Source organism: Muntiacus reevesi, chromosome 5 (genome assembly GCF_963930625.1).
Source record: "Muntiacus reevesi chromosome 5, mMunRee1.1, whole genome shotgun sequence".
NCBI classification, from domain to species: Eukaryota; Metazoa; Chordata; class Mammalia; order Artiodactyla; family Cervidae; genus Muntiacus; species Muntiacus reevesi.
Window position 1 is genome coordinate 22,884,224 of NC_089253.1, and position 16,775 is coordinate 22,900,998.

General features: G+C 40.3%; 1 protein-coding gene across 2 annotated transcripts in view; it reads right to left on the reverse strand.

Annotated features, from left to right (window-relative positions):
• NELL1 (neural EGFL like 1) overlaps window positions 1–16,775 on the reverse strand; it is a 994,502-nt gene that overhangs the window by 479,417 nt on the left and 498,310 nt on the right. For both annotated transcript variants that reach the window (XM_065936472.1, XM_065936471.1), the window contains exon 13: window positions 10,163–10,288. In XM_065936472.1, coding sequence (XP_065792544.1) covers window positions 10,163–10,288 — 126 coding nt within the window. The remainder of the gene's footprint in view (window positions 1–10,162; window positions 10,289–16,775) is intronic.

A 16,775-nucleotide genomic window follows, 5' to 3' on the forward strand; every position in this document is an offset into this window, starting at 1 on the left:
ACCCCATGAACTGTAGCCTGCCAGGCTCCTCTGCCCATGGGATTCTCCAGGAAATAATACTGGAGTGGGTTGCCATTTCCTACTCCAGGGGATCTTCCCAACCCAGGAAACAAACCCAGGTCTCCTGCATTGCAGACAGATTCTTTACCAACTGAGCTATGAGGGAAGCCCCTATAAATTTAGTATAACTGGCATCTAATTGCATTTATTTCGATTGCTGCTATGACTGAAATAGTTTTCAAGGTTTTCAATATATCCTAATAGACGCTATCAGTTGCCTACACAATTGTGGATCTATACATATGCACACATATTATCTCCTTCCTTGACAATAAAACTCAAATATGATAAAGGAATACTTGGGTTTTATTTATCCTGAGGTGAACCTGCACTACACCTCAGAGATAAATCTTGATTCAATGTACTTCTATTTCCTTTTTCTAAGGCATAATTTACTGTTAGTTATTCAATCATGTCTGACTCTTCGTGATACCATGGACTGCAGTCTGGCAGGCTCTGTCCATGGAATTCTCCAGGCAAGAATAGTGGAGTGAATTGCCATTTCCTTCTCCAGGGGACCTCGACCCAGGGGTCAAGCCTGGGTCTCCCACATTAGAGGCATATTCTTTACCATCTGAGCCACGAGGGAGAAAGAGAAAATTCTTGTGGAGAAGACTCTTGAGAGTCCCTTTGACAGCAAGGAGATTAAACCAGTCAATCCTAAAGGAAATCAACCCTGAATATTCATTGGGAGGACCAATGCTGAAGCTCCAATACTTTGGCCACTTGATGCCAACAGCAACTCATTGGAAAAAACCCTGATGCTTGGAAAGATTGAGGGCAGGAAGAGAAGGGGGGCAGCAAAGGATGAGATGGCTGGATGGCATCACTGAGTCAATGGACATGAATCTGAACAAGCTCTGGGAGATGGTGAAGGACAGGGAAGCCTGGTGTGCTGCAGTCCACGGGGTCACAAAGAGTTGGCCATGTCTTTGTGACATGGCCAACAACAATAAGGCAACAATAAGTGAACAACAATTAGGCAAAATTTATTAACAGAGCATTTTAAAATATTTCAGCCAAGGAGACATGAAAACAGATCTGCTAGGGATGGATTTTTGATAAAGTTATCCTTGACTTAATGAAGAATTCTAGGAAGAAAATCCTCTTTGGGGACATCGTTAAGTCAAGATCTGACATGCAGGGTTGTTTCAGCCATCCTGAAACCCTGAAGAGAGCTAGATCAAGTTTCAAAGTATCAGGATGAAAATAACAAAGTAAAAAGTTGGAAACAATCTAGGACTCTGAGGATGTCACAGCAGCTAAATAAACTAATTCCAGAAACACTGTCTTAGACTTTTTCTTGTGGGAGAATAAATTTATCATCTAAGCCAATAGATTTGGGTTTTTCTTGTTTGTTTTTGTTATTTAAGCTAAAATAATCTGAACCAATATACTTAAACTATCTTTCAACAACTCTGTGAAGATATACAGAGGATACCAATAAAGAGGCAGAGAATTTAAATGGCTTTCCAATTTACATAGTAAAAAAAAAAAAAAAAGGCACTGCCAAAGATTGCAATCAGTAGAATTTATATATTAATTCATACACTAGATTTTAACCATGAGAACTTAGAGCTTTCATTTTGGCCCAAGAATAAATAATGTATATTTTCAATAATCTTACATAAAGGAAACATAACCAAGGATACTTCACTATATCTTTAAAACGTACGGGAAGAACTAAATACATGCATTTATCAAGTCTTTAGGTTTCCCGGGTGGCTCAGATGGTTAAGAATCTGCCTGTGGTGTGGGAGATCTGGGTTCAATCCCTGGCTCAGGAAGATCCCCTGGAGAAGGGAATGGCAACCCACTCCAGTATTCTTGTCTGGAGAATTCCATGGACAGAGGAGACTGGCCGGCTACAGTTCATGGGGTCGCAGAGAGTCGGACACGACTGAGCGACTAACACATTCACTTTCACCAAGTCTTAAGATTCGAACAAAGGACACATGCGAGCTTGACGGGTTATTAAACAGAAATGTCCACTCATTGTGTCAGCTCAAATGTGGATATGACCAGGGCTGCAAGGCTGGCCTCAACAGTGATGTAAATGCATGTTGTCTTTGAATCACTGAATCTTTTGCAAGCCCATGGACTGTAGCCTGCCAAGTTCCTCTGGCCATGGAATTTCCCAGGCAAGAACACTGGAGTAGGTTGCCATTTCCTTCTCCAGGGGATCTCCTGACCCAGGCATCAAGCCCTCTTCTCCTGCTTGGCAGGCAGATTCTTTACCACCGAGCCACTTGGGGAGCCCATTGTTAGTGCTAAAGCAGCCTCAGTCAAATCGCTTTATGTGAAAGCTTAATTGTGATTCTGCACAAACAACTCCAACAATGAAGTGTACAGAAATACTAACAAGCCTTTATGGTGAATTTGAATCAAGGGCAACACAGTACTTAATAGGTTTGTGTACAAACACCCTGGGGGCAAGATCCATCATTTATTCTAGTTGGTCTGCAGCAGCCTGTGTGGTTCACATCCTTTACAATATGACTGATTAAAAAAAAAAAAAAAAAAAACAGAAAACAAAAAACAAACACCCACTCAGTTAAACCCAACAAAGAAGCCAAATACCAGACAAACCCTTCATAAAATCTCAAGAGAAATGCCCTTTGATATCCTCCTTAAGACATATTTCCTGTCTTTAATAAACCTTGGCACTATTTTAACACTATTATTGCTAAATGTAGTAAGTATCTGCTTTTTGGCTTCTCTAGGACAACACGTGGAAAACTAAAATTGGTGTGGAAAACCAAACATTCACTCTACGAACCCCATTCAGAGTGGTCTCTTAATTTTTCCTGTTTTCTCCTTTTGTTGACTGTTTTTCACACGTGATGGGCAGAGAAGTCTCATCCCAAATCTGTATGTGCACATAACGTAGCTTGCTATAATTTCATTTTGACTTAATGAGTGGTTCTGAACTCCTGTTTTTCTGAGTTGGTGGGTAGTGGAAATATTGTCTGTCATTGTTAGGATTCTTTGCTTTCAGCTGATGATGTCATGGTTCTAGAAGATTCCAAGTGACTCTGACACTGGCATAGAGAGAAATCAGTCTGGTCCTTGGCCTGTGGAACACACAGGAGATGAACATCACCATGGAGATGTTCCATTTATCTTTAAGGGCTCTTTGCAGTATCACTGCTGCTGCTGCTGCTGCTGCCAAGTCACTTCAGTCGTGTCCGACTCTGTGGGACCCCATAGATGGCAGCCCACCAGGTTCCTCCGTCCATGGGATGTTCCAGGCAAGAGTACTGGAGTGGGGTGCCATTGCCTTCTCCTTGCAGTATCACAACAGTCAGAAAACAGTTGAAGATTCAGGTCCTACCCATGAGGCCCACTTGCAGAGCATCCCACAGCCTTGTTTTCCTCCAGAATCTCACATTCCAAAAGGCAGCGTTGGGGGCGGAGCCCTTCCCTACAGAAACTGCTCAAGTCTCTGCTTGAATTACTTTCAACCACCAAGTCACCCACTACCCATTCAAAGCAATCCTTTTCTAGTCTACAATTCAGAGGGCAATTTTTTCTCATTGATTCTCTGCCCACATTTTCTCTCCAAACTCCAACCCTTTGTGCTCTAGAAAGGCAGGAGCTGTAGACTTGACTGCATGTTAGAATCACTCGGACACTAAAAAAATAAAAAAACACTGAAGCCAGGTCACAACTCTAAACCAAATGAAAACCAAAACCCCAAGGGGTAAATCCCAGGTTATCAACTTTTTAAAATTCATGTCCCAAGTGATTCTAACCTAAGGTGAGGGTTGAGAACCTCTGCCCTAAAGGGTTAGAATTTTGGAATTCTGCTTTGTTAGTTTTACATACATACATCTTTGGAGAGAGAGGATGGTGACAAAGTCTGCTTAAATATAGGGAAGAAGAAGAAAAAAAAGAAAAAGAATATACAGGGCAAATAAATCAAAACAAAAGGCAAATGTTTCACAGAGAACAACAGAGTTTTTAAGTGGGTTTTGAAATATCCAAAGGTGTAAGTCTTGTTCTGACTTTTCTTATTCAATATATCAGTAAATGTAGTCTTATTATCTTTCCTAGAAAGATTTGCCTTCTAAAGCATTTGATAGAGCATTTCCTATTAAAGTACAAGTCGTCTACCAATCCATGACTGGAATTTTATTCTTATATCTGTATGTCCTCTTGCTGTTTTGCTTTAGATGCTCAGTCTTGTCCAACTCTTTTAGCAACCCCATGGACTGTAGCCCGCCAGGCTCCTCTGTCCATGGGATTTCCCATGCAAGGATACTGGAGTGGGTTGCCATTCCCTTCTCCAGGGGATCTTCCTGACCCAGGAATTAAACCCACATCTCCTGAATTGTGCAGGCAGATTCTTTACCACTGAGCCACCAGGGAAGCCCCTATCTCAACTGAGAGGCAAATAATTAGTAACTTGCACCAGCTATGATGCCAGATAGTCAAAAGTAAACAAGAACAATATGTCCAAAACAAGCACATACTATGTGCTGGAAATATAAGGATAATCAGTTTGTGATTCACTACTGTGCTCAATCAAGGAGGAGGATTTTCTATTTCAGCCATGTGCCCCATGACTTTGTTCACTGAAAAGTTACCAGGTATTTCAATATTTGAAATGATCTGTATTTCATTAATCTTAGTAAGAAAATATTTTTCCAGAGAACTAGTCTAAAATTTCTAACTTTTACATCTTTTAAATTGTTTTCTCACCTTTGATTATATGGAACTAAATTTAAACCATTAAATTAATAGACTATGACATCTAACTTTCAATTTACTTGATTTCAAATATATTTCCTGCAATCTCCCTTCCATGCCAATATCAAAGAACATTTAAAAAAAAAAAAATCTCTCAGCAAGGTAATGGAAATCACATGTGCTACTTGTTATTTTACTTCTTCCCTTTATTTCTTACCTTTTTGGGGGGTTTTTGGCATAAAAATGAATGCTTACCCATTACCGTCAAGTACCTGTCTTCCTGCTGCATGCTTTGATCATAAATCACAAGTCTCCTCCCTTAAGGCTGCCTGAGTATTCAATGATAACATCTTATCAAACAATCTAAACACAGGGAGTTTAACTGGGGATAAATAAAAGTCAGGGACCAATAAATCAAGCAGCTTGACCATTGCAAAAATCAAAGGAATCCCAGGAAGAGAAAGCCACCCACCCCAACCTCAATTTTAGACACTTCTCCCACTTCAAAATTCATAAAAGAACAAGAGCAAATCGGAGATCTCTTACAGAAGAGAGAGTGATTTAGAATCACACACAAATTCCAAGGACAAAAACTTCCCCAGTGTCAAAGACCCAATGCTTTCAATTTTACCAATGAAAACTCTCCTAGAAAAAAAGTACAGAGCCTAACACAAACCACACAGTTATGTCAGGGAACCCCAGCTCCCACCACCCTCCACAGTAATGACTGAGTTATACCACATTTTAAAGTTTTAGGTGATTATTTTCAATGTTGAATTCTCAGAACTTTTAATATCCCATGAGATATGACTTTTTCACTTTCTAACCAGAAAAAAAGAAAGAGGTACCATTTCTTCTCTGTTTGATATACTGTCTTTATTTCCAGCATCATCTTGGCATCTGTTGCCTGTGGTGCAGCCTTTATCAATGGACTGTTGTTACAGCACAGAAGTGGGAATGGCAATTTCGGGGTCCCTTCTCTGGAATTTGTCAAGGGTCATCACTGTAGGATGCGAAATACCCAATACTTATCTAAACTCTTCTAAGACTTTGAAGAAGAACTGATCTGGTAAACTTGGAACACTGTTGATGGAGAATGCACATTTGAGTCTTCTCCTTTGAAGATACTGCCACACTGACCATGAACTTCTGGGCAAAGAGGTCATTTGTCAGTCATCTCTTTGGTCATATTTCCTAACACTCATGATAGACACTAGCTGCATATTGGACATACAAATGAAGAAATGGAAGAGTGAATAAATGAATGAAAGAGTGAACCAGTCATTCAATAAATCAATGTATCACCAAAGATCATACATCTTCTTTAATTTTAAGACCATTAATTTTTTATCAATCGCAGATTTTCAATAGGACTACTAACTTCTAAAATGTCAGCGCCAAAGGAAATGACAAACCAAGAAAAATTAAAGAGGAAAAAAAATGACCCAATGTACTTGGAAAGCCAGCTTAGCAGTGGCAGCAGATACTAATCGACTTGGGACAGAGACTAGAATGATCTTTGGAAGTAAGAATGACAATAATGAGAAATGCCATGTCAGGTAAACAAAAGGATGTCTTCAAGCCTGTGAATTTCTTCTAGAAATTTTTCTTACTGGAAACGAAGCATCTGAAAAGACATCTTACAGTGGTATACATTTACTATACACCTCATTTATTACAGAGGACTATAACTGCTTGGCGGAAGAAGTCTTCTTTACCAGTAAAGAAATGGCAGAGATTAGATGTGGGGGCCTGCTCTGTCTTGAAGAGTCAAGAGCATATTTGGCCTAACAGACTTATTTTCAGGACGCGAAGGTGAATGTCAGAGTAACAGCTGGCCATGCAGGTGTCTAATGGAGGCCCTCGAGTCTGGTCTGGAGGAGAAATGACCACAAGGAGAAAGCTTGTCTCTCAGCTCTCCTCATTCCCATCAATGTTCCTCCAAAATAAACTTAGAAAAAAATAGAGTTCTCTCTCATACATGTCAATATGAAATCTTATTAAATACCTATGTGTAGATGTCAAGTTGAATATATGATTCAGAAGCTCATGAGAAAGATTGGAACTGGACAAAAATTTAGGAATTACTGCCAGAGATGCTATAATGTTGTAATATTGAATGCAGACATCTAAAAAGGTTATATAGATAACAGGAGAAAAGGTTCTAGGGCAGAGCTCTACAGTACTTTAACCTTTAAGATATCAGCAGAGGAAGAAGAATAGCCAGGAACACTGGGCAGGAAAGACCGGTGACATAGAAAGAAAATCAGGAAACCTATTGTCTCAAAGGTCAAAAAAAAAAATGATGTGTCTAAATAAGGAAGATGTAGTCAGCTCTGCTAAATGCTACTGAGAGGTCACAAAGATAAGATTAGATTGAGCAAGACGGGGCTCATGGTTGACCTTGATAAACACACACTCTGCTGAATGGTGAGACTGGAAGACTTAATGGGAGGGGTTGAAGAGGAGATGTGAAGGAAGTACATGCCATGGAGAGAGCAACCGCTGACAAATCTATGAGGAGGTTTGCTGTGAAAGGCAGCAGAAAAATGGGCGGTAGATGAAAACATCTGGGACCAATGGAAGATTTCGTTTTTAAAGAAAGAGATCTTATCCTCAATCCTATAACCTATGGGGGGAAGTCCAAAGCCCTCATCGAGATTTTTGACACTTCTGAGGGAGGCCATGGTGCCTATGATGCATGTAGATCTGTTTAAATGCACTCTGGGAATCAGGGAAAGGATAGGAAGAGTTACCTCTGCCTCTGAGGTCATGCTATCCTTCATATACAGATATGTACCCTTTCTGCTGTCTGTCATGTTAACTTAAATTTCTTTGGGGTGGGAAGGGGGAGGTTCACCTTTAAGCAGCAGATTTTGCTGAAGGTTAGAGGGTCATGAGGAAGACTCACATTGCATACTACACAGCAAAACCACAACAAATCACCTCAGATTAAATATTCCTATCCTTAAAAATCCTTTCAGCCATCCTTTCACTGGGTGGTTTTCACTGGCCTCTATCCTCTACGGCAGGCACCTCCAACCACCAGGATCTAATGCCTGACAATCTGAGGTGTATCTAATGTAATAATAATAGAAATAAACTGCACAATACATGTAATGTACTTGAATCATCCCAAAACCATTCCCAATCAGTTCATGGAAAAATTGTCTTCCATAAAACTTGTCCCTGGTGCCAAACAGGCAGGGGATCACTGCTTCATAGCACCCAGCCTTTGGCTCTGACTAGTTTCTCTCTCCTCTTTTTTTCTCTCTTTTGTTCTAACTTTTCTATTCTCTCTCGGACAAAACATACACACCAACAGAACAAAATATGTGTGTATACATTTTTTCCTGCAACACTATGTTTTTCTAGAAGGGGATGGAGTACTCACTGATACCCATACCCTTGCCTTTTACTCCGAACAACACAGCTCTCTTTCTAAAAGTAACTCTGGGGCTAGTTCTTAAAAAATAATACATTTTCCATCTTCATCCATATATACAAACTACTGGGCAAAGCACGTGTCTTTAATAGGCTTTCAATAAGTACCAGCTCTTGCCTTCCTCCTTCCATGACAAAGTAAGAGCAGAGGTGTTAAGGATTCACAAATAATTTCCAACCAGCAGTGCCTTAATTAGGTCTGAGCTGCATGATAAGGTGCAGCTGTGTTGGGAGGCGATTCGCTGCCTCTGCCTGATGTCAGAACTAACATAAGTCAGGACCATGGAGAGACCAACGAGAACAGAGTAATAGTCATCTGAAACATCACAGATTTTTCAATTGTTTGTTGACAGGTCCACAAGAGTTTTGCCCTCTTAAAATGTTTATGTCTCAGCATAATATTTATGAAATCTTTTTTCCTCCAGGGATTTTCTTATAAGAAAATCATGTAAAAGACAGATAATTGAGACTTGACCAACTGCGGGAATCAGAAACCTCATCAATCTGAAATCACTAGCCCTTTAAGCCAAAGAACAGTAACTCTAAGATGTTATTAATACAACAAACAATAGTAAACGTAATTGGAGATACAAACATACTTCTCGAACTTTTGTAACTTTTTGTACTTTTGGAAAGGTCATTCGAAACACAAAATGTTTAGAAATGAGTACCATTCCGTCTAGTCAAGGCTATGGTTTTTCCAGTGGTCATGTATGGATGTGAGAGTTGGACTGTGAAGAAAGCTGAGCACTGAAAAATTGATGCTTTTGAACTGTGGTGTTGGAGAACTCTTAAGAGTCCCTTGGACTGCAAGGAGATCCAACCAGTCCATCCTAAAGGAGATCAAAGGAGATCAGTCCTGGGTGCTCATTGGAAGGACTGATGCTGACGCTGAAACTCCAATACTTTGGCCACCTCATGCAAAGAGTTGACTCACTGGAAAAGACCCTGATGCTGGGAAGGATTGGGGGCAGGAGGAGAAGGGGACGACAGAGGATGAGATGGCTGGATGGCATCACCAACTCGATGGACATGAGTTTGAGCAAGCTCTAAAAATTGGTGATGGACAGGGAGGCCTGGCGTGCTGCAATTCATGGGGTCGCAAAGAGTTGGACATGGCTGAGCGACTGAGCTGACTGACTGACCATTCCATTGTGAGTGAAGAAATCACTGTTTATATACCAAAGTCATTAGGACCAAGAGAAAGATACAAGAGTCAGAGAAACACATAACATGACTGAAATTATATTCAAAGAGCCCTTTCTTTATAGGTTAAAGATTGGGCATTTAAACACATTTCATCCGAAAGAAGACAGAATCAGAATCTTTTCGCATCCTAGGGAATTGACTGCTCATGTCTCCATATTCATGACTTAAATGCTAATGGAACCTCAAACCAAATGCCCCCAAGCTAGCACTGCTCACACACAGGCACCAACCACAATGCCTGGCATTCCCGTTTAGGACTGACAGCCCAGTGTGATGAAGGGAGAAGAGAGGAGAAACTAACAAGATGTCAGTGAAAAGTCTCGAGTGACCTCCCATAGGCCCAACCCCACCCACCAGGCACTCTTGCACACTTTAAAATTTAAGCTCTTGTCTTTCCCAGTGAAAACAAAGTACATTTTCTCATATACAAACACATTTCACCATGATGAAAGGAGAATAGTTTGATACTTTTATCTCTAAGTCCTTCAGCATCACCATAGGCAACTGAGACTTCAAGTTCAAACCATATACGAATGTATGCATGCACACATACAGAGACGGACATAACAAAAGTGGAAATAAATTAGGCAGGCTTAAATTATCACTTTTTTTCAAAAAAACTTGATGGCAAGATAATGAAAGAGAAGAATTAGTTTGGTAAAAATAGTATTAGTGTACTTGGAGCTAAAGGAAACAACACAGATACGATGCAGAGAAGGACTGAATTATAAAAGCAACATCGCTTCTTAGCACTCACCTGTACAAGAGAAGTCATCCACACGAATGTATCCTGGGACACAGTCACAGCGATATAACCCAGGCAGGTTGACACACACAGTGTTGGCATGACAGTAATGCATCTTAGCGGCACACTCATCAATATCTGAAGAAGAAGAAAAAGAAAAGAAGCAATAACACAGTCAAATGACTGAACTGGAATGTGATCATCTTACAATGAAATTAGAAAAGATGAATGCCTATGGAAGGCAAGAGAAAAAGCAAGATGCATTAGCACAAAAGCTTAAGCGCAAATTTCAGCTGGTGTAGAAGATTCCATCTGAAGCTGAAAATCTTTCTAGAAAGATGCATGGTGGGACAGAACAGTGAAGAACTCAAGAAGTATGAAGGCTGAATCTATTATTAATCTCTCACCAAAAAGGATGCTTGATTTAAATGTCCCAAATCAAGGAGTTCTGTGTCCAGGCATTGACATCAATGAATATTTATTAGGTGTCCACTGTACACAGTGTGGCTTTCATCAGAGAGATCAAGAGAATTCAGCCCCCCTCTGCTTGTTTTTCTTACTAATATATGCTTTAATCCATCTGGTACAAAATGATTGTGGAGCCACTTTCTCCCATGTTGTACTATGAATACAGACAGCAACTGCTATCTAATGAAAATTAATGTCTTTCATCACTTGACCTGGAGATGCATCCCATGTCACAGAATAATGGGCTGATTCAACAAAAAAGATCTTTTTCTTTTTGGAATGGAGATCAGAGCATCACCTTCTGACTCATAAAAACTTCATGATAAGAATTAAGATAACCTACAACCATCAGCATAGAGTTTAGTCTTTCCTAGAGTTTATGTTTTTAAAAAAATGGGTTTAGATTCATTTTACTCAGACTGCTAATGTGTGATGGTCTGGGAGAGGGAAGAATAAAAACATTGTGGGAATCCAAAAGAGCCAATACAAGCTCTAGCTCCAGTCTGGTTAATTGCTAGCAGATGACCCTCATCATAAGGGTTACCTCTGAACCTACTGCTCTATATCTTTCAATGTGCCATCTAATTTAACCCACATACAATTCCATGAGTGAAGACTGAGGCTTAGAGAAGTTAAATGTCTGGCACTAAGTCACTCTGTAAGAACACACTATATCCACAATTTGAAATCAAATGTCCAACTCTCATTTACTATGATTAACCTCATGAAAGCACTCTGAAAATGATCACTAGTCAAATGTAACATTACTACTAAGATAATCACTGAAATCCTAGTAATCTTCATGCACAGAAACAACATTGAACCACTGAAAACTCATTTATTTACTTTAAAAATAAATGTAGATGGATTTATTTCCTAATATTTTATTTAGGAAATAAATATTTGGGGGTGTTTATCCCCAAAAATAATATCAGATTCTTTTCAGTACTAAAGATCTGTTAATCTATACTTGAAAGTTAACTGAGGCTCTGAAAGGAGACATAGTCAGCAAGACTTCCCTAAATTTAAGAAACAAACATCAATACTTAGTGAAAGAATTCAGGCAATCAATAATTCTATGTGCACAGTACCATAAGCTTTCAAAACAAATGTTCAATGGGAATATAAAAATTGTATAATAATATGAGTACATCAAACTTGAGTGTGGAGGGGAATCTCCCAAAAATTTGGGATAGGATAGTAACTGCATGAAATCATTAGAGGTGTTTCAGATCTTTCTAGCACTCAAGGCAATAGAATTCTTAAATAAGTTGATTCCTTACATCACTAAAGCATTTTGCTTTACAGATGAGTGAATATCATAAAAGTCAAGAGGAAAAGTGTTTCAAGAAAGGAATAATGGTCAGCTTTGTCACCTGATGCTGAAAAATTTGAATAAGATAGAGACAGAATTAATGTTTTGATTTAGCAAGAGGTTCATTGTTGCCCTTGAATTGTTAAGAGAAGTTTGGGGAAAGTGGCTGGTAAAGCCTGACTGGAGTCAATTAAAGAAAGAAGGAAAGCTGAAGGAGACAGAAAAACAAGGCAAACTTTTTGAAATATTTTGCCATCAAGAGAAAAAAAACTGTAGTAGCTCTAGGGAGACTCCATGTTGAAAGACAGTCTTGTTTAAAGACAGTTCTGGAAAAGATCATAGAATGTTTACACACAGTTGGACATAATTCAACACTATGAAGAAAACTGACATTATAGAAGAGACAGCAGGGATTTCCCTGATGGTCCACTGGTTAAGACTTTGCCTTCCAACACAGGAGGTGTAGGTTCAATCCCTGGTCAGGGAGGTAAGACTCCACGTGCCTCACGGCCAAAAAATCAAAACATGAACAGACATAATATTGCAAAAAACTCAATAAAGACAGAAAGAATGAGAGCAGATTTCTGCAGGAGCAGTCTTGGAGGAGACAGGAGGAGTTGAGTTCCGGTCCACAGATAGAGCAAGTCATTTTTACAACAAAAATGAAACTAAGAGATATGGGAAGAAAGTTGGTATCTTTGGTGGCAGAAAGATGAAGTAAAGCTCCTTTGCTGGTTTTTTTTTTTTTTTTTTTTAATTTTCTCAGTGAAGTGAGAGAGTAACATCTGAGAATTAGGAGAAGGAGGTGGTACTAGATGTTTAAAGAGAGGGGAAGAGGTATGAAGTCATCATTTTGGGAAAGGAGGAAACAATTTACCAGAGAGTATAGCAGGTGGCTACAGAGGCACATGTGACTTGTTCATAAATGCTAAGTGAGAGCAGTCAGTGTGGCCACGTGCTTCACTCCAGATGGGTGAAGGGGATATTTGGGGAAGGGGCAGGGTAGTGGGGAAAAGGTGTACCCAAAGATGAGTGTTTGAACAAACAGGATAGATTAAAATGAGAAATAAGGGAATTGATGTTGCAAGAAAATAGTTGATGATCATGAGATGCCAAGGAATTGCAGTTATTAAGAAAAGAAGTAAGGACAGCAAGAGGGAGTTGAAATGCACTGCCCAGACCAAAGCTAAAGACCTTGTCCCCCAGCTGCTGGAAGTACTACCTGCTAAAAAATCAACTGTTAACCTTTGAGGAAAACTGTCCTTGACTTATGTGAGCTGCCTCACCCTTAGTCACACCCCAGCCCTGGCGACAACCTTCACTGAAGGATGGCTCTCCTTAGCAGTAACTCAAGATAATTGTCAAAGACTAGACTGGGGTCAGAGCACTCAATGAGATGCAGCTAACCCCTCCCTCTGCCCAATTCTGTATCTTTCCCTTCCCCCACGGGCATTCTGTCCCTATCAAATTTCCTGCATGCCAGTCTCCATCCCAGAGTTTGCTTCCCAGGGAACCCTAACTGCAGCGGGACTCCTGAGGGAGGCAGAAATGATTCCAGCGTGAGTACTACAGTGTGTGAGCTGGAAAGCCAGGGAATGGAGTTATAGAGTGATGTGCTTGACACTAAGATTTCAAAGGTGATTTAGTTGTTGCTGATTACAAAATCTTTCATTTGACTATGGGAGAGTGGAAGAACAGATCATTGTAAGTGAGGGGTTGAGACACCAAGAAAAGCCAGATATAAGAGGGGCCTGGTGTGCATTAGCACATTTCATCCAGTATATTACCATATTTCCTCCTCCTGAGCAAATAATTCAACTGTATTTACCCATCCTCTTTTGAGCATGAATCTAAGCAGAAGCCTACCACCTTGACATGGAAAGATTAAGGGCCAGCATCAGACCTAACACATTTCCTTCTTCCTGTCTTGGAAATTATGTAAACACAGAAATGGAACTCTTTCAGCCTGGGTCCCGGAGTGAGGAGCAGGTCACCAGACCAGCATGATGAACATGTTGCATGACCTAGAAATATGCTTTTGTTAATTTAATCCATTAAGTCTACCCTGACCAGTACAGAGAATGACCATGAGAAGCACTGCAATGGAGATCATTAAATTTGATCTTGAAAGATGAACAGAAATTCAGCTTAGAGAATGGAGATGAGGAAACAGAAGGGAAACTGCCGAGCCTAAACTTTTTGTCTTTGCAGAGTTATAAAGAGTGAGGACCTTTCATCTGTACATTCAAAGAACACTAACTAGCCGTCTACTATGCTTTTAAAGGCAGAGTGATGAATAAAATACCATCATAGACCTCACAGCCTGGCAAGATACTGAGCAGAACTTACATGTTCTAGCAATAATGTGAGATCATTTAATGGGGATTTGACATAGTCTGAGAAGTTTAAAGATGGATTCTCTATAGAAGTGACCGTTCAGCCAAGACCTAAAACAGCAGTGAAACAGGTGAAGGGGAGAAAAATAACATATCCGATAGAGAAGAATGAAAAGAATTCATTAGAGGCGGGAACTTTGCCTATTTGAAGACAAACTGGAAAGATGAGCTTGGGCCACCCCTGCTGGGCTCTGGAGGCCCCATGAAGGAGCCTGGGCTTAAACCATGGTGGTGACAAAGTCCAATTTCTGTTTTTAAAATATAGTTTGGCTGCAGTGAAGAGAATAGATTGGAGCAGGGCAAGCTGAAGGCTAAATCACGTTGGTATTTTACTCACAGAGATGCAGCTACAGTGAACTCATTCTATACTGCTAGGATGCCTAGCCATTTTTTCAGATGAGAAACTAGTGAGGACTTGCCTTAGAGGCAATGCAGTCTTCAGCCTATGGGCCCCAGCTGCCAATCAGGCCACTGATGAGAATACTTGTTTCTCTGTTATGGACCCTTGTCAGCTCCTCCCACAGAGAAACCCCCAGCTCATTTCCCTCAGGCCAATGAGGCAGCAGCCTCATCTGGATTTGAAGGAGTTACTGGGCCATAACGAGTTTATTTTGATTCTAACAACCAAGTTATCACCTTGTTTCACAGGATGCCAAGCCCTGAACAGAAATATTTTCAAAAACCAGGAAGAGGATATTGGGAAATCCCAGGGAGAATTTCCCACACAGGTTTATCCAACCCTTGCTCTCTGTGAGCCACTCCCAGCCACAGCCAGGAACCCCTGCTGCTATGGTGATGTGTTACTGAGTTTGTTTCATTTTCAACTCATACCGTTGGTAATTCCAGCCTTGGCATATCTCAACTTCCTGGTGAAAGTGAAAGTGTTCATTGCTCAGTCATGGCCGACTCTTTACGACCCCATGGACTGTAGCCTGCCAGGCTCCTCTGTCCATGGAACTCTTCAAGCAAGAATATTAGAGTGGGTAGCCATTCCCTTCTCCCGGAAATCTTCCTGACCCCCTGAGCCGAGGGAGGCCCACGAAAAGAACAAAATAAGGCAAAAAATTTGACAAATGTACCAGAAAATTAAACTGTCAGTACTTTATCTTTGCTTATCTTCTATCCTACAAACATCCGATATAAAAATCACTTCCTGGTAAAAATGATGGTAGGGAGACAAAGAAAGTAAAGTGTTTAGAGACATGGGTTCCTTGAGACAAGAGGATGGAAGAAGGAAAAGAATTGATAACTCCCCTGCTTTCAGGATGGGGACAAGGGATGAGAAGAAACACATCCACCTAAGAAAGCCTGCCTCTCCAAACTCAGGGAAAGGCACAACCTGCAGACAGTTTCAAGAGAACTCAAGAGTGCTCCACAAGCCAATCTGATTATACAGAGAATCAAAACACAATCAACGTCTTCAGAGAGCTATCTTGAGAAAATCCTGAGAAAGAGCAAACAACTGAGATTTTTCAAAATGAGCCTAGGACAAATGTTTTTTGTTCACAGACAAAAGATCCTAAAAGGTTATGAAATTACCAAATCAAGAAAAAGAAATAAACACAACTCCTCAATTAAAGAATGAACTGATGCTCAGAGAGAGAAACTGAGTGAGCCCAAAGCAATGAGGGTTTTAAGCCTGAAATGAAATCTGACCATAGCTTGGGTGGTGATGGAGTTTTGCCTAAAGCAGGCCCCTCTCTCAAGCAACGGTCCTTGCTACTCTGATATTTACCCAGAGCCAGGAGGCAAGAAGAAACTGTCTGAAACTGAACCTCAAATGAGAAGTTGAACACACTCAAGGCCTGGTTCAACCTAAAGGTCTAGATCAGTCTAGCAAGATTTTCTAAGAAGCACAGTTAAGTTAGCTACTGGAAGGTTGAATGGATAAAAATTTTTAAAAACACATCATTAGGCACAGGATGATATGAAAATGAAAGAGAGCCTAATAGTTCCTAACCTCATAGGGTAAAACTAGAAACAGCCCCTGGCACCTGGTTAATATTCAAAATCTGTCATTTCTACATATCAGAAACTATATTAGGCACTCCACAGGTAGCACTGCATCACCCCATTTATTCCATTTGACTCTTCCTATAGGAGACAGACATTTGTATGTCATGATAAGGAAACTGAGGCTCAGAGATTATGAGATCACTTGTACAAGGCATAAAGTCAATAAGCGTAAGACCCTGGGTTTGAACCCACAGTCTCACTTCACATGTGGTATTGTTCTCCCTGGGCCCATTCCAGCTCTAACTTTTCGAGCCCATATTAGACATGCCTGGTGCTCCCATGAAATGCATGGAAACTGGTAGATCTCCAAATTGAATGTCACTGTGCATCCTGTCCATGACATTTGTTCTGTATGATGCTCTCTGTTAAAATAGTAAAGCTGTACTCCTCATGAGTATTCCCATGGGTCTTTTAAATTAAACCCTAACTC